This window comes from Sapajus apella, unplaced genomic scaffold (assembly GCF_009761245.1).
Source record: "Sapajus apella isolate SASKATOON/1434 unplaced genomic scaffold, GSC_monkey_1.0 scaffold17, whole genome shotgun sequence".
NCBI classification, from domain to species: Eukaryota; Metazoa; Chordata; class Mammalia; order Primates; family Cebidae; genus Sapajus; species Sapajus apella.
In genome coordinates this window covers 9,381,288-9,400,395 of record NW_022436957.1, presented here as the reverse complement: position 1 = coordinate 9,400,395, position 19,108 = coordinate 9,381,288, and the positions used below count along the sequence as shown (strand labels likewise).

Sequence of the window (19,108 nt, the reverse complement as noted above, 5' to 3'; positions counted from 1 at the left end):
AAGTAGAATATACGCTGGTCAAATTAATCATCTATCAAGGGAGATCTTGGAAGGTCTAATAATTTCCAAAAATGACAAGCAACCCTGCCCTGATGAGTAGTAGGAATAACAACTCGCCACTCACGGAGGGCCTTCTATACCTTTACCATATTACAGAACATAAAATTGTCAAATCTAAATACCATTATCTCGATCAGCAGGATTCCAGTCAAAATCATCTTCTCTATCCTGTCTCCAGTCACAGATCCCATGATCAAAGCTGCAGTCAACTGTGATATTTAAATCTGCTAAAAAGAAAGAACACATTTCATAACCTCTAAGAGCATTAGGAAGATGTCTAACATTTGGAGTTTTGGAAGGCAATACCTTGTTTTCAGTTGTACAGAGTACAGATCATGGCATATCCTGTTTTGAGTTGCGTCTGTGAAGCCATTCTGAACAAATTCTGTTGTGATATTAAAAAAACAAAAAAACTTTGGGAGGCTGAGGTGGGCAGATCACGAGGTCAGGAGCTCGAGACCAGCCTGGCCAACATGATGAAACCTCATCTTCATTAAAAATACAAAAATTAGCTAGGCTTGGTGGTAGGTGCCTGTAATCCCAGCTACTTGAGAGGCTGAGGCAGGAGAATTGTTTGAACCCAGGAGGTGGAGGTTGCAGTGAGCCAAGATCATGCCATTGCACTCCATCCTGGGTGACAAGGCAAGACTCTGTTTCAAAACAAAAACAAAAATCAGGCCAGGCACGGTGGCTCATGCCTGTAATCCCAGCACTTTGGGAGGCCAAGGTGGGCAGATCATGAGGTCAGGAGTTTGAGACCAGTCTGGCCAACATAGGGAAACCCTATCTCCACTAAAAATACAAAAAATTAGCTGGGCGTGATGGCAGGCACCTGTAATCACACTGCACTCCAGCCCGGGTGACAGTGCAAGACTACGTTGCAAAAAAACCCCAAAACCAAACAAACAAATAACAAATTAAAAAAATAAGTAATGGGCAAGATCCCCATGCACAAAGAGAAACAGAGAATATAAGCAATTGTTTATCAAATGCAGGCCAGAAAATAAAATCTCTCCTGCCCAAATAAACCAGTGAACACCTTGCTGGAACTTTCTACTTTTTTTTTTTTTTTTTTTTTTTCTGAGACAGGGTCTTGCTCTGTCACCCAGGCTCACGTATAGTAGCACGAACCTACTTTACATCATTACATCATACATACAGTGCCATTTTAATACTGGCACTGTATGTATGATGTAATGATGTTTCCCTTGGGGCTTTATGAGTGAAGCAGGGATTCATAAACAATCATTTCACTGTATGAAGAAATGAAAATGTCATGGACAATGTGAAAGAGCATACATTTGGGAGAAAGTTTTATTTACCTTTGTGTTCTAGTTTGGAAGTTAGCGCTTTCCTTTGGACCAGAACCAGACCAAATTCACCTGCTTCATTCACCTTAGGGGCTAATAAAGAACACTTGGTCAGTTAAGAAAAACACTTAAAGCCCACATGCTCAGAAGGTATGCATCAAATGACCAAACAGAGAAGGTTAAATCATGTATTCTAATTACAGAATATATTAGAGCAGTGTTTCTCTAACATTTCCAAATAATTTACATTGGATCCAGTGTTTCTCTAACATTTCCAAATAAATTACATTTCCTCATCTAGAACATCTTTTCCAGATACTCCCTTGAGTGAACTAGGCATCTACACTGTTGATACATCCCTTCTTATCAGGTTTTGGAAACATGCTTTTCTTTCTTTCTTTCTTTCTTTCTTTTTTTTTTTTTTTTTGAGGTTTTAACTCTCTATGAAGGCAGAGAATGTCATTGGATGCTAGTTCTTGGAGGGGTGGGCCTGTGTCTACTTTTCCTTTGGTTAGATCCAAATGGCATTTGTATATATGACCAGCAGTCACAGAGCCAAGACTAGACAAGACAAAACAGAGGGAGCAACAAATGCCCATTCAGGAAGAATGGGAAAGTCTCAGTGTGGAGATGCACAGTGGGTTTATATGGAAACCATCCTGGGGGACTGAGCCTTCTGGTGGGCTCTGCACAGCAACCAGTGAAAAAGGAGTATGGGAGTTCTCTAGTTCACACAGAAAACTTAAGCTCCACTATAAAATTTATCCTCCTACATTTGTCGATTTTGGCTTTTAAAATCATAACCACACAACTGTGAGGTTTCATTTTCTTAGACTAGACCTGTCAAAGTGCCTTCAAGAAGTAAAAAGGTAGAGCTTAGCAGATCCATGCAGTGAGCCTCTCTCTGATTTGGGGGCATACATTGTGGAGAGCTGGGCAGCCAAACCACTGTAATTGTAGGACAAGCAGGTTTCCTTGGCTTAAAGTGAGAATGGAAGGTCTGTGTCAAATAGGAAGCCTCCCAGTCAGGGGAACAGGACTTCCCTTCCTTGGTTCTTAGAGCAGCAGGTTTGATTGGGTGTCTGTAGAAGTTGTTTGTTTCTAGACCTTACAGAGAATACTGCTTCTCAAGACTTAAGGCCCAACCCATTTTACTTAAGCTATGAAACTGACTTTTTGTCTTCTTTCATTTGCCAGGAGAAATTGCAATTCATTTTTCATAAAACATGTAAAATAAAAGTAGCACTCACAAAACACATCTCCTCGCAGGCTTCGCTCCTGCTCTATGTCATTTTTCAGGTCTTTCTCTTCTCTTTTCTTCTCCACAAACCCCTCTTTCATTCTCTCTTCATTCCCTTTTTTATCTCCATGAGAGTTCCCACCTCTGGAAATACTCTCTTCATGGTTGAAGGGTTGCAAGTTTGCCTTATGGGTAGGAGTCCTGGTGGGTTCTGGGGTGACATTTTTAATTTTTACCTTCTTTTTCATGCTGTTTTTGTGAGCAAACAACTTCTTGATTCTGTCTTTGATGGTACCAGGTGCTCTGAGGACTTCCTTTACAGATTTTTCAGGGATAGCTAAAACAAATAAGAGGCAAGACGTTCCAAATTGGCTGATAATTACTCACAAAAATGGAGCATTTAAAAAGTGCTAAAGTGTAGTAAGTGAATGCTTCCAAAATGAACCCACAGGAGGCTCTACCATTTGATAAATTAGGAAGAACTATATTTGTATCTGTTTTAAGCAGATCAGTGTTATGGTAGTTATCTTAATTATCTTTTGTTTTACTTCAGAGACTACTTTAGTGAAACACCTACTGCTATCCAGTTGGGCTACAGATCCCAAAGACATGGATTTGCCAGGGTCTTCTAATATTTCTGCTTTCATTCTGGTATTCTCCAAAACTGGTATTGTCCTGGTAGCCTTATAGATTTGTCCAAATTTGATGTTCAAAGATTAAAGCTACAGCATTAGTTTGAACCATGTAAGTTGTAATAATGAGCCATTTGTGACCTACAAAAATAGTGACTTATGGTTCAATATACACATACCCAATTTTCTTTCCCCTCCTTTCTCTCCCCTTTTTCACCTCAGTCAACCATTATCTAAAGTTAAATGATTTTATTTATTAAATATTTCAGAGAGGCTTCTATGCTTACTATTTTTCATTTACTATTTCTCACTGCAAAAGTATTACTTTAAAAATATACCTCTAGATCTATGGTTCCTATCCTTCAGTGGACTAACGACCCTTGGAGGAAAAAGTGTCAAACTCGAGAGGTACAAAAGAGTTCATTTAGTCAGGGACTCTTGTCTTGTAGATGAGGCAACTGGGTGTTAAGTGACTTGCCCAAAGTCACTCATCTAACTAGGGACAGAACTAAGATTTGGGAATAGAGCATATGAATGACTCTTTTTCTTTTCTTTTTTCTTTCTTTCTTTTATAAATATTTGAGACAGAGCTTCACTCTTGTTGCCAAGGCTGGAATGCAGTGAAATGATGTTGGCTCACTGCAACCTCCCCCTCCCAGGTTCAAGCGATTCTCCTGCCTCAGCCTCTTGAGTAGCTGGGATTACAGGTGCATGCTACCACACCAGGCTTATTTTTGTATTTTCAGTAGAGATGGGGTTTTGCCATGTTGGCCAGGCTGGTCTTGAACTCCTGACCTCAGGTGATCCACCCACCTTGGCCTCCGAAAGTGTTGGGATTACAGGCATGAGCCACTGCACCTGGCCATGAACGACTCTTTTTCAAGTCCTATTTCTATGATAGATTGGTTCCTGCTTTAAGATTAAGGTAACTTTTCTCTAGACTGGTTCAAATTCCTTGAGATCTATAATTCAAAGATATATGCCTCCTTTTCAGGGATATACTCATGATAATTCAGAATATCCAACTGATATAAAAAAGTAATTAATTTTTTAAAAATTAAAAACACTGATCTTTAAAATCAAACATATTGCCTCACTATAAAATATCTAGGCATGTACTAATCTATGAATAAGCAAGAAAGGGTCTAATAACACCTCAATCAATTCACATAATTCTATTATTTGGAAATAGTTTAGAGGAAAATGGAACAAGGGGGCAGACATCAATTTTGATGCCTAAAAAGAGTACTATAAAAAATTGGACTGGGATTTTATTACAGTATTTTTCTTGGCAATATTTTAACCTCTTCTCCTGCTTTATTCCTTCTCCATCATTTGGGTGATTCAATCTATATCAAAGTAGTAGAAAAAAAACAAAGAGGAGTCCACAATAGTTGGGGTAACCAACAGGGAGAAGAAAAATGCTTTGAAAATATATATGCTCTTAATACATTGCTTTTACTTTGGAATCAAAAGAGCAACATCTTTATTTTCAGTGAAATATTCTAGTTATTTAACATTGTGACAGCCTGACTATAGGTATGAAACCAACAAGTAATGCATCATTACTCATTTTCCTGACCTTCAGATGGCCTGTTTCAGCTACTTTGCCAGAGGTTGCATGTTAAGTTATGACCATAATGTGTGATTATATATAGACCTTCCTCTGGAGGCCCCACTGTAATTCTGTCCATGGGACATCTTTCCCAGTACCCAGCAAGAAAAATTAACAGGAAACCCCTATTCTCTGTAAATTTCCTTTTTGCAATCAGTAACATAAAACTAAAGACCTTTAATAAATAATGAGGAAAGGGTTTCAACCCACACCAGGCAAACCTAAACATCTGCTTTCAGTTTCTGCTTTGAAGTTCAAATGTTCCTATTGAGAAGAAACAAAAACCAAAACATCATAACCTTGATAGTGTTGACAATTTCATTCTCTTAGTATGTAAAGAGAAAGCTAGGCAAGGATAAAAATGCACTTTAATGATATGCATATGCATAAGTAGATTTGGATTTATTTAGTTATTGCTGCTTTAAATTTGACATTATGATGGTTTTCTCGTAAAAATTTATTGATTATTACATCATCTTCTTGAGAATATAAAAATGTGGGAGGGACTAGGTGTGGTGGCTCAGCCTGTAATCCCAGAACTTTGGGAGCCTGAGGCAGGCAGATAACTTGAGGTCGGAAGTCCAAGACCAGCCTGGCCAACATAGTAAAAACCCTGTCTCTACTAAAAATACAAAAGTTAGCTGGGCATGGTGGCGAGTGCCTGTAATCCCAGCTACTCAGGAGGCTGAGGCAGGAGAATTGCTTGAACCCAGGAGGCAGAGGTTGCAATGAGCCAAGATCACGCCACTACTCTCCAGGCAGGGCAACAGAGTGAGATACCATCTCAAAAAAACAAAAAATGTGGAGGGAGTTGCAGTAGGACGGTCTTTGGCACATTTGGGGAACTCAGATATAAAACTTAGATATTTCAAAGTCTTCAGGTTCGTAGGCCAGTTTTTTGTAAAGTTGACAATTTCTCTTGGGAGGGATTTGAGATTTCTCCAAATACCCATGTTGTCAAACACTTCTACCAACCTGAAAACCCTAATTTTAATTTCATATCTTTGGAATAAAACTTTATAGAAGATCACTCTTAGGTGAGAATATCTTACCCAGGAGGAACATGACTGACATTCACTCAACTGTGCTTAGTTCGTTAGATGATCTATCATCTAGGAGGAGAAAAGTTCTACTAATCTGAGCTTTAGACACAGTCCTGGAAGGAGGAGCTTAACCACAGATGAGGAATGTATTCTAGCATGGGATCCAGGAAACAGGAAGGGGCTAGGATGGAACAAAAGGTGAGCCAACAGAGTCTGCTGGGGAGGGCAAACTTTGAGTTCTCCATCACAGAGGATTAACCAATTGGTCATGAACACACCTGTCCTGTTTTTAAGCACATAATCCTGAAGCCCAGTTTCCTGAGTTTGATTCCTAGCTCCCACATCTTCTAGCCATAGGTCCTCAAATGAAAAATTAACTTCTCTTTGCCTCAGTCTCTCCATTTATAAAGTTTGGATAAGAATAGGTTTTTTCTGGGAGGCTTAACTGGGTGAGCACACATCAATTACTAAGATTAGTGTTTGGCATGTACTCAACATGTGTGCTATTATTTTTAGCATTCATCACCAGAATGTGTAACATCTTTTCCTGAGTTAGAAAAATTCCCAGGCCATACCTCCAAATTTCTAATGTTTATAATTGAAGAAAAAATGGGGATGGCCTGGTTGTACCAAAGCCCATATTCTTGGATACACACTATATAAATTGAATTAAGCCATAAGCATATTTTTAATGACTAAACAAGCTGCTTTTCTATAGAAATAATTGTTGAATTTGGTAAGAAGGGCTTTGTGACTATTATTCTTACTCCTAGCACATGCCTATTAAGCATTTCATATATTCTGGGCTGGTGCTAAACCCTTTAGATGGATGTTTACTTATTCTATATGAATAAATTTAATCATCAAAGCAATATTAAGGGCTAGATATTATCATCTCTATTTTTCAGGTGTGGAAACTGAGGTACCAAAAGGTTAAATAATCTGTTCTGAGTCTGCAGGTAGTAGGCTAGGGAGTCAGCAATCAAGCTAAGGTAATGATTCCAGAAGCTGTGCTCCTGGTAAGCAAATGACAGTTTCCTTTCCTAAGTTGACTTTTACTCCCAAAATTGGGTATTATCTGGCATTTGATTTTCTGAGAATGAGGTGTAGCTGCTGTCAAATCAAGACCAAATTATCTGGCAGTATATTATTAATACTCATATTAGAACAATAAAACATATACACATCTACATTTAGAGTGCTTCTTCCTTTAGGTATAGAGACTGGGTTAGGATAATCTAACTCTTTTTCCATAATGTGATGTAGAGTCTGAACTTTTCAAAACAATGAACTTAATAAAAGTTGCTACATCAATGCCATATATATATATATATATATATATATATATATATATATATAAAATGTAGACAGAGTCTTGCTGTGTTGCCCAGTCTGGAGTGCAGTGACGCTATCTCAGCTCACTGCAATCTCTGCCTCCCGGGTTCAAGCAATTCTCCTACCTCAGCCTCCTGAGTAGCTGGGACTACATGCACATGCCACCATGCCAGGTTAATTTTTTGTATTTTAGTAGAGACAGGGTTTCATCCTGTTTCCCAGACTGGTCTCAAACTCCTGAGCTCAGGCAATCTGCCTGCCTCGGCTTCCCAAAGTGCTAGGATAACAGGCATGAGCCACTGCACCCAGCCTATGCCCTATATTATTCAATAGCAATTTGTGTGCATACAAATGTATTTTGCAATATAACATTTTATAATGCTGAATGCTAACTAGATACAATTCTCTCATTTTTGTTTTTATGACTCTTGTGTGTACATAAGAGTGGATTTTGGAGTATCCTTTAAAGAATGAGTGTTAAGGCTTTGTTAAGATGAATTTTCAACAGTAACATAGCTGTTTATTTTATGGAGAATTAAAGGAAAATGAAAAGGGTTGGACAAGTAATATAGTGAATGACCCAAAGATAGTTTTCTTCTTTAAATAAACATTCCAGTGAAAGACTAAAGAAATAAATTAGCTGCAGAATGGATAACAAAATGCATAATTTTCAGATATTGAATAGAACAGTGTAATGAATTTGAGGTTTCAAAGAATAAAGACAAATTTCCTTTATCCCAAAATAAAGTTGGATGGTCCAAGAAAAACAGACATTTTCTTGACACAAGAAATGTTTGTGTTGATGTGGGATTTACAATTTCAAAGCACTGGTTTACATTATGGAAAATGCAGGCTGCAAACAACTACCTAATTGCATGCTTAAAGATGTTGCCTTCATTTTAACATTAATAATACATTGTGGTTTCAAGGGGATCAAATGACGAGGAAGAAAGATGGCTCCAGGTTTACTCTGGGCCTTTAATTCTTATGCCTAGAAATAGGAGAGTGAGTATGTGGGGGTGAGTTGCTCACTTACTGAAACAGATGTTTTCCTGAGGTGTCTTTTTTTTATATGCACAGCATTTTTGCATTCATCTTTGTGAAATTTCAGAGTGTGTGGCCCTTAACAAACAGCTGATTGAAATGATACTAATAACAATAACAATCACAACTAACTTTAATGAACATCTACTATGTGTTCCTGCTAAACTAAGCTCTCTGCCTGTATTACCTCATTTAAACCTCACGATGAACCTCTGCAAGACATATTTGTCTTAGTGGGGTTCCTCCAAGCAGAGACTGAGACAAGGATTTGGGTGCAGATGGCTTATTTGGAAGGTGATTCCAGGAGGCAGAAACTGGGGAGAGGAGACAGTAAGACAGGAAGAGAGAAAAGCCAAAAGATGGTACTTAGATGGACAGGTAATCACTGTGGGTAATTGGGGCTCAGTCCTGCTGGGACATCTGGGACCCAGTGCAGAGCACACCTCAGAACTGTCCCACCCTGTGAAGTGGAAGCTGGAGTATTTATCCAGAGACTTCTGTCAGAGAGAGAGCACTGCTAGAGATACACATGCAACTGCCTACTCTGCCTCGGTAGGATTAGCGAGCTGCAAGAAACTGTGGGCTGGCCCATTACAAGAACCCACCACAGTACTACCACAAACCCCATTATGAATAGGAGGAAACTGAGCTTAGAGAGGGTAAGAAATTTGCTGAAGGTCACAGCCAGCATGGGGCAGAGCTAAGATTTAAATTCAGGCCTTCCCAACCTGGAATATACACGTTCAAATTTGGTGGCATCAAGGAGATTTGATCGTGGGTCCCTTGAGCACTCATCCAATATGGAAAGCTGATTTATTCTGTCTCCTCTCTGGGGGCCGCCCAAGGTTATGGTGTCCTTCCCCACAACCTACCTATGCACAGCGCTGCATGGGCAGCCAATCTCTATCTCTCTGAATCAAGTTTCAGAAGGACATCATTGGATATTTCTATCTAGAGGGATAGAAACCATGGCATCCAGTTGCTGGACACTAAGTGGTCATTTAATCCCATCTCCAGCCCAATGCAGGAATCTGTTTCAGACCCCTCAGCCTGCAAACCAGGGGCAGCGGAATGTCCTTACTCCATGGGGTTCCCTGCTCCACTCCAAAGTACCTAGCAGCCATGTTTAAGAGAGAATGTAACCACCCACTGCACTTAGTTTGCTTTGGAAAGCCACTTTTATTTCATATTTCTTAAAATATTTACAGGCGCAATTTATGCTTTTCCATACTATACTTCCCAGACTAAATGCTGCCCTGTTCTTTTGGCAGTTCTTCACAGAATTTGATTTCCAGAATCATTTTCTTTGGTTATATTCTTTTGTACGTACTCTTGTCCAGTGGTACTCAACAATAGCCCTCTGGGGTACTGTGAACGTTTTATGGGTATACGCTAAATGCCTATCGTGGTACATATGGTTTATTTTTGTATGACTGGTCAATAGTCTGACAGTCATTTGCATCATTGGCAACATTGGCCAGACAGTGGTATGGGATGTGACGTAGGTCAGGGTATACCTTGCAGCCACATTTATTGAACATGTGGGAACTCTGCTAAGGGGTATATAAGAGAGTTGAATCAGGACAGTCAACAAGTCTAGTCACATGATGAGCCAGTGCTAAAAGGGACATGACCAGAGGGATAAGCCTGGATGACTTTATTAATTTTTTTAAAATTTTCTTGAGATGGAGTCTTACTCTGTTGCCCAGGCTAGAGTGCAGTGGTGTGATCTCTGGAGTACAGAGGCTCACTGCAATCTCTGCCTCCCAGGTTCAAGTGATTCTTGTGTCTCAGACTCCCAAGTAGTTGGGATTAAAGACGTGCACCACCATGCCTGGCTAATTTTTTTGTATTTTTAGTAGAGACAGTGTTTCACCGTGTTGGCCGGGCTGGTCTTGAACTCCTGACCTCAGGTGATCCACCTACTTGGGCCTCCCAAAGTGCTAGGATTACAGATGTGAGCCGTCACACCCAGCAGAACCTGGATGACTTTTAATATTGTAAGATATTGTGTACTAAGGGAGTGACTGCACTGTAATCACAGCTGCCTTGCCTTGGAAGACATTCCTGGTGTTCACCAAGATTTCTAGTTTTCTTCTCTTTTGGGGCACAGAGCAAGTTTATTATTATTTTTGTCCCTTGATGTTAGATACTTCCAAACTGAATAAATTAAGAGCTGGTGCATGATTTTCCATGCTTCTTTCTCTGCTGTGGCAAACCCTAAAGCCTTAAATTGAGACCATGGTACTATAAGATGACGGGGCCTCTGTCAGCCTATGTCCTTAAGTGACTGTATTGACAAGAAATCCCTGAAAAATTATCTTTGGACATATTACATGAGTGAGAAATAAACCTTTATTGTTGTTGTAGTTATTAATAGCAGTGACATTTTATTGTTAGATGGCTGGTTTATAAATTTAAAGTTTTAACACACAGTATGAAAGAATTTATCAGCAAGAACAATAGAACTCTCTGCTATATACATTAAAACAAGTGAATCTGGGCCTGAGGATGACAGATAAATTGATCATACTTATGGTGATTCAGCTTCATCATACTTTGTTTCGGTTGTGTTATGCATTCTGGAAAACGTCCTGATTCACTTGGTTTAAAAACCTTTGTGGTTTTAAGCCAATGATATTTTAGGTTTGCTTGTTACTGCACCATAACTCAGTCTGTTCTGATATATTTTCTCAGTGTCTTTTGTCCTGAAATCTTATGTTCAGTATTTGAGTATGTTGTGGCCAGAAAGATACTAACTACCCTTGCTCTTCTTTAAGTTTAGTGCCTACAACTTCAGTGAGTATTGGAGATATGGTCCAATTAGCAAAGAAGAAAAGGCTGAGGCAGAGTTAAACTCAAACACTACACTACACACACGCACACAGACACACACACACAGAATGAGAGTGACGGAGAGGGAGACAAAGAAAGAAGGAAAGAAATAAAGAGAGGAAGGAGATATAGGGAGAATGCTTCATTGTGAATAGCTAAGGCATCACGATCAAATGCTACTTACCGGAACACCGAAATCCATTGCCTTTATATCCCTGCTTGCATTTACACTTGAAGGACCCTTGGGTATTGAAGCAATTGGCATGGTGGCTGCACGTATGGGAATCCAGAGTACATTCATTTATATCTAAAAAAAGAACATTACAGTGAACAACTCTGTGGTATAGGGCTTGCTGAAAGACTGTCCCTTACACTTGATCAACTGCAGGGCTAAGCACTAAACACCGCTGAGAAACCAAGCATTGCCTGAGAACTGAGAGGTGTTCAGAACTGCAGGCACATTGGCCGGAGGCCCTGGCTTTGTTCGCTGCCTGGTATGTAAGGAGTGTATTTGCTGCTTCCCCTCCCCCACAGCAATTTCATCTCCTGCTTATCAATGTTACTAAAATCTGCAAGATGTTTAGGTTTTTCTCTTAACTTTTTCATCTAACTTAGAGCTCAATAACAATATCAAAAAATCAATTCTATATTTGGAAGGGTTTGAAACTCCTAACAAACAAAATACATGATCAACTAGGAACCACTGACATCATCTAACTTATAGGCATAGGCATTTTGTTCTAAGACTGCCAGGAGAAAGGGTCAGGCTGGTCTGAGCTTGTCTGCTAGTTTTAGAGGAGGAAAATTACTAAATTTCACCTAAGTGAGAGTTTCATTTGCTGTATTCTCCACCCCATTTTCTATCTATGCATTTGTAGACATATATATACAGCATAGCCTGTTAGTTTTAATTTAGCCACAAAGCTGAGCTCAGATGCTAATCTTAATCACTTTTAACGTCTAAAAGTTTTGTTTCCTTTTGAAGCTTTCCATGTGAATTCCACCCTGTCCTATGGAAACTCCCCTTAGGTATGAGGAAACAGGATTAAACTCTGTAACACAGCATCATAGGATTACAGGACTGGTCGGGTCTGCAGGAGGCCATGGAGTCCAAGTCCACAAGAAACATGGATTTTATGATCCTCTCTAGGATGGTCTTTGTGTTTGAGATTTGAGGGAAGAGCTGTGGAAGCTTCACAAGATGGTTCAAAACCCAGCAATTGTGTGTTGCCCCAACATGATTACACAAGACATGTCCTGGGAAGCCCTGAGTATAGGGTTGAAAGAAATCCTATTTTTTCTCAACCATTAGCCTTCCATGTCATGCATATACCTTTGTTACACATGTGTACAGAAATCTACAGGGAGCCCAAATTTCCCTTTCTATAGGGCAGGCCCCATCCTATAGTATATAAAGGGCAATGGGAATGCATCCAAGTGCTCCCCAAATACCCCATCTCACTTGTTCATGGATGCCTGAAATCCATTCACTAAGGAAAAGAACAAAATATTTATTTCACATAGATTAGGGCAATAGCTGACTGGTACCAGAATCTTATCAGAGAGCGATTTTCATGACTCTGGAAAGGGAACATTATATTTGGAGCTTGAACTATGAAAGGGCTGAAAGAGGAGAAAGGAAAGAGCATGGGCGTTCCTGTCTCTCATACATTTCTCTAAAGCCACCCCTGATGGAAACTGTTATAAACAGACCACTGAGATCAAGAATACACAGACCTTGTTATTCTTCCTTTTACCAAATATAAATACTGCTTCGTTGTTCCCATTTTTAGATGTGTAACTGGAGATAGAACCAAAAATGTAAACAAAACAAAACGCCAAGTTAAAAGCAGTCCCACCAAAATCATCTCAAGATAGTCATTTTCACAAGAGAGCTGTATTCCTTACTTTAAATCTTTATTGACCTAGCTTTATGATTGATGTCATTGGAATTCCCTAAATGCCAGACGTTTAAAAAATCTTTTCCTTATTGTTAAGCTGGTCAGCACAGTGATTGTTCAACTAATAGATTGAATTGACTTCAAAATATCTGCAGAGAAGGCCCAAAGGTTTGGTGGGGACAGGAGAAAAAAGGAAAAGGTGCCATCAAATCTTACCTACACAGTCATATCGGCCACTGACATATTGCAGTTTGAAACCAACTTGACATTTGCAGTAGTAGCTTCCAAATGTGTTCACACATCTTCGATTGTAGGGACAGATGGCTTTGCCAGAGGCACATTCATCAATATCTAGGATGTAAAACCAGAAGGTGTCACTGATAGCAAGAAAAGTAGCCACGTGCATGCATACATGCACACACACACACACACAGCATGTACTGTGCATGCACACGTGCAGTTTCTTTACCTGGGAAACTGGTTATAGTACACTGGTGCCAACATCATATCCCCTGGCAAGTGTTCTAGATCCCCCAGGCACAGACACAGCCCTTCACTTTATCTACTTATATTACTTTATACCTCTTCAAGAGGCATTATCTTTCTATAATGTCATTACTTACATTCACATCTTCTGTTAGGCCTTGGCTGTTCTTGGGCAGTTAGCATGTGTCTGGCTTGGTACCTATACATTACATGTGTGCTGAGTGAGTATTTTCCCCAGCTGAGTGAATATTGTATATTGTATAACAGATACAATTTTTGAAACTAGAGTCCAATAGCTATGCTTTAAGTAAATCAAACACACACACTTTTACAATTTGCATTTTACAAAATGACTACTTCATTGGTAAGACTGTCCAAGGCCCCTGCAATATTGACTCACAGAAATGGGGTTGTGAAGGCATGTACTTATGCATACATTGTGGGTCTGGTGTAATTATGTAATGATGTAATTTTAGCCAACAATAGGCATATTGTTCCTTTTCTACCATTGAGAGTCAGGTTACAGAGGGGCTCACAGCTATGCTGATCCATCCACTAAGCCACAGGCTTGGTTTAACTTTCAAATGCCAAATCAAATAGATGGTAGGTTGTTCTTCTGAATCTGGCTTAAACATGCAAGTTGGTGCTGTCTTACTATTTTCCTTGCATTTTTTTTTTTTTTTTTAAGACAAGGTCTGGTCTGTCGCCCATGCTGGAGTGCAGCAGAACAATCATGGCTCACTACAGCCTCAAACTCCCCAGGCTCAAGTGATCCTCCCACCTCAACCTCTGGCATAGCTGGGACTACAGGTGCACATCACCATGCCCAGCTATCTTTTTTTTTTTTTTTTAATTTTGCTTTAGGTGTATACTATATCCAGCATTTCTCCCCATGTTATCCCATCCTCTCCCAGGCCTGGCTATTTTTAACAAAAAAATTTTTTATAGAGATGGGATCTTGCTATGTTGCCCAGACTGGTCTCTTGAATTTTTTAAATAATAAATAAGTGTTGGGTTAAACAAAATTATTTTTGGCAATAATTTTCATGCACATCATCTTTCCCTTTCAATAAAAATGGCACCCAACCACTAAAAGAAGTGGGTAGAAATTTGGATTCAGTTTGGTAAAGAATTAGCATCATATAAATATTATTATATGAAAAAGTAGTAAATCCTGTGAGTCTAATTAAATCTTTGATTATTCTAAAAGAATAGAGATAAAAAATTTTAATTTACATGTATATTTTTAAAAAGTGTTTAACTTGGATGAGTTTTCTAAATGCAGTGTTTGTTTGTTTTTTTACATTATGTATAGTTAGGATAAATAAACATCTAGCACCTTAACTGAAAAGTATTTCTATTGCAGTACAGAAGATTATGAAATCATACTCATATGTGCTTCTTTAAATCACAGAAGATTAAGAACTCTTTCAACATTCTGATTTAGTTTGGCATCCCTCATTAATGCTAAGTGCTCACTTGCTCTAAATATTATGTATAATAGGTGCAATGTAATTAAGTGTTATGAATATATACAATTCAATAGTTGAACATAACTTAAATCCACAAAGGAACCAAAGCACAAAGTGAAAAAGCTGTTGCTTCACTCACTGAAGGTGCCCTGTGGGTGCTCCATCCATAGCTCCTCAGCGCTCAGGTAAGTTTCCATACCTGCCAAAGGATGCCTGCTGCACATACGACACTGTGCTTTGCTCCTGACCCAGGCCAGGCTGGGAGTGCTGGAGAGTCATGTCCCAGAGCAGCCCCCCCATCAATGAAGGACAGAAGTTGATGAATGAATATCCAGCACCCTCACCCCAGAGGGAAAATTCAGGGGTAGCTTCCCTCTGCCTCCCAAAGGTGACCCTAGCTCATTTAACCTGTTCATTGGATTCACCCAGCACTGGTGCCTTCCTTTCTCTGGGTTACTTCCCTACTCCTCAACCAGTGTTTCCTGGGATCACTTCCCAGATCAACTACTTGCTCAGGGTCAGCTTCTATGGAGCCCAAAACTAAGACACAAAATAAGACAAGGGAGAGCAAGAGAGGAAGGTTCTAAGCCAATGGATTTGACTAAATTCAAAGTTCTAAACAAATAATTTTTATGTTCTCTTAATTAATATGATGGGCTTAATCTGCTCATTTTCTCCAGTTAAATTAATTAGACTTAGTTCATACAACTTAGAGCAAGTTTTAAAGACAACATGAAATTGATTACATGCTAATGTAAATGATATAGAAGGTATATACTATTTTCAATAATGTTATATCTAAAAAATCAATAAATATAGTTTTCCAGAAAATATTAGCTAGGACCCAGAATAAAACCCAAGGGTCCTTAGGATTATACATTAAATGACAAAATATAAGTAGGGGAATTTGTATTGGATGATAATTTAAATAAACTGTACATAGCAAATATACTAAAATTATCTTTATCCCTTTTCCACTACGGCATTAAGGCAATACAAAATAATAGAAAATTGTGCTCTTTAGCATCCCAAAATATGTCTAGAGCATATGTGGCTAAAAATATCTCAAAAATAGATATAAACCTGTACTTTTAGAATTTTGCAATGTCTAGTCAAACAAGCTGATTGTGATGAATGAAAAGAGATTTAGTAAAGGGGGAGTCAAGGAAGGAGAAGGAGGAGTGGAGGTGATTCCTGCTGCTGTACCTAGACAGACTCTTCCATTTGGGGCCAGGCGGAGTCCTGAGGATGGACACAGACACTGTGGCCCTTCTTCTGTGTCTTCACAGCCGTACTGACAGTTTGTCATGGCACATGTCCTAGAGTCTGAAAAAGTAGACAAGGATTAGCCTTTCTCTCTTAAGATGATAAAAAGAGCTTACTAAGAAACTATCACCAAATTCTGGGCAATTGAATGAAACACATTGCATGGCATTATAGGGCAAGTTTCATTGTCTGAGTCCCAAATGGAGAGCCAAAAGGAATCAGTAGGGGTAGCATCTTGGTGGTCCTGGGGCTGAATCCTACTCAGGGTCTGCTTTCTTGGCCACTGCACTGAATTTGACTGTCTTTAGGCAGGGCATGCAACCCACACCCCACAGACTGTATCACTTTCTCCACTTGTGTGTGTTATAGCCTCTCTTTTATGTCACCTGGCTGGCCTCAATAGGTTGAAATGCAACTGCTGATGGAGATTATCAACCTGAGTAATCAGGGTAAAAGAATCTACCCTGGAGATCTCTCCATACATATCTAGCCTCAGTGAGAGTCACTTAAGTCATAAGACTTGGTCTTTTAGGTGACTGAGCTAAAACATGTGGCAGATATAGCTGATCAGCTATCTGAAAGCCATTCTGGACTCTTTTCTCTTGTCATTCCCAGCACTGAAGCTTTCCCCAGCTTTCCTTCAGAAAGGAGTGGCCATATGACCAAGTGTGGCCAAAGAGATATACAAATAAATCCACCAGAGGGAGTGGGGCTCCCGGAAAAGATATTAGTGCATGATAAAAAGAGACAGGCATGAAAGAGGCATTGGTTTATTGGCATCACTCATACCCACTTAGTTTTCTCTATTTTCCATGTGTGTGTGATGTCTGGAGCTGGGGCAGCCATATTGTAACTATGAGGCCACACACATCAGAGTAAAATCAATACTCTGAGGATGACAGAGACTGACTTCTTCTTGAGGTGTTCTGGAACTGCTTGCCTCCAGGTTTTTAAGTAAATGAGACAATTTACTTGGCTTTTTTTTTGTCACTTGTTGCTAAATATAAGTTATCTCACAGAAATGCATTTCTATAGCAAGGGTCCAGTTTGTGTAGATTAGAAAGGCAGGGGGACTAAGAAACTCATATGGTTCCAGTCCGGTGTCAGAACATGCCAATAATCCAGCTGTACAAAAGAGATCCACGGAGTCAAGTGGAATTCAATCAGCATCCAGGAGAGAGGTCTAGGGCTATCTTGACACTGAGCTATAAACAGGGAGGCACAGGCAACCCCTAGATATATAGAAAGAGACCCAATGTATTGTAACAAACACCTACCAATGATTATATTATTCCTTTATTCTTTCTTGTTTTCTCTTTAGTTGTCTTTTTTTTAAATTAATTTTCAAAATTAACCTAATTCTATCTTTCTATTTGAGGAAAGATATCTCTTTTGGCACTGACTGGGCTTTTGTGGAATGTTTCAGAAACATCCATTAGCATACATCTTTTTTGAAATTTTAAGTGATTACTATAAAAGCCTGGATAGCAGTTCCCTTTAGGGAGGGGTGGGAGGAAGAGGTTCTGGCTGAGTTCTATTTAGTGGTGGTTACAAATGTGCTTGCCTTATCAGAATTCATTAAACTATGCATTTATTTCCTGTGAGTTTCTGTTCAATTTATAATAATAAAGATTTTTTTAAAAGACCCTTCCAGTGCCTGCTTTCGAATGATTGCTTGCTAACAGAAGATCTAAGTAACTGGTGGTGTTGGGACGCTTTGTCAAGGAGGAGCCTAGGGAGCAGTGAGCCATGCACTAGGCAAGATTAATAATCTTGGGAAAACCCAGGATCGGCCGGGGATCCTGTGCAACTCTGCAACTATAGGAAGCTGGCTGAAGGCACAGGCTCCAGGTTTGTTGGGGGCTGTAAGGCAGAGGAAAGAAAGATGGAGAGAGAAAAGGGAAAAAGGGAAGGCAGGCAGGGAGGGTGGGTTTTCCTTTCAGTTGCAACATAAAACCTGAAAAGCCTTTCCTCTCAATAAATGAATGGGTATAGACTCTTACTCTCCCACAGGACATGGGTTTTTCTTTATCACAGAGGGGCTTTTCTTTTCAGGAATGTGAGTGAGTCAGAATGTATTTCCAACAACTGTCACCAATCTTTGGGAGTGGGGCAAGGGGCATGAGAAAGTTAGCTTGTGGGAAGAATTGTGGGAAGAACTGATGTTCCGAGAAGGAATTTAAATTTATCACCTCCCTAAAACAATCTGCTTATCTTGTTCAACATGCTTATTTTCACAAGGAAAATCAACAGGGCTCTGCTTATATATAGATGCAGATATAGATACATAATTTATTTTTCCCCTAGTTCATCTTTTTATTTATAAAGTAAGCATCCAGGGTAGGCAAATCTCTAGAGCAGTAAAGCAGATCTGTAGTTCCCAGGGGCTGGAGGAGGGGTAGTGGGGAGTGACTGGGTCTGGTTTCCTTTTGGAAACCAGATGATGAAGATGTTCTGTAACTCAATAGGGGTGATGGTTGCACAATATTGTGAATGTAGTAAAAACCATGGAATCATACACTTGAAATTTGGATGAATTTCATATTATTTTACCATATATTTTTTTTGAGACAGTGTTTCGCTCTGTCATCCAGGCTGAAATGCAGTGGTGCAATCTTGGCTCACTACAATCTCCAACTCCCGGATTGAAGCAATTCTCATGCCTCAGCCTTCTGAGTAGCTGAGATTACAGGTGCACTACCATGCCTGGCTAATTTTTTTATTTTTAGTACTGACAGAGTTTCTCCATGTTGGCTAGGCTTGTCTTGAGCTCCTGACCTCAGGTGGTCCACCCACTTCAGCCTCCCAAAGTGCTGGGATTACAGGCATGAGCCATCATGCCCGGCTTTCATAATTTTTTTTTTTTTTT

General features: G+C 39.5%; 1 protein-coding gene across 2 annotated transcripts in view; it reads right to left on the bottom strand.

The window, feature by feature from the left end:
* Window positions 1-19,108, bottom strand: part of EGFL6 (EGF like domain multiple 6) — a 61,344-nt gene that overhangs the window by 9,972 nt on the left and 32,264 nt on the right. Inside the window, exons 5-10 of one of the 2 annotated variants that reach the window (XM_032285908.1) lie at window positions 16,180-16,299; window positions 13,232-13,366; window positions 11,299-11,421; window positions 2,621-2,947; window positions 1,383-1,463; window positions 183-287 (exon numbers count right to left, since the gene is read on the bottom strand). In XM_032285908.1, coding sequence (XP_032141799.1) covers window positions 183-287; window positions 1,383-1,463; window positions 2,621-2,947; window positions 11,299-11,421; window positions 13,232-13,366; window positions 16,180-16,299 — 891 coding nt within the window. The remainder of the gene's footprint in view (window positions 1-182; window positions 288-1,382; window positions 1,464-2,620; window positions 2,948-11,298; window positions 11,422-13,231; window positions 13,367-16,179; window positions 16,300-19,108) is intronic. The other variant, XM_032285909.1, reaches the window with a different exon arrangement.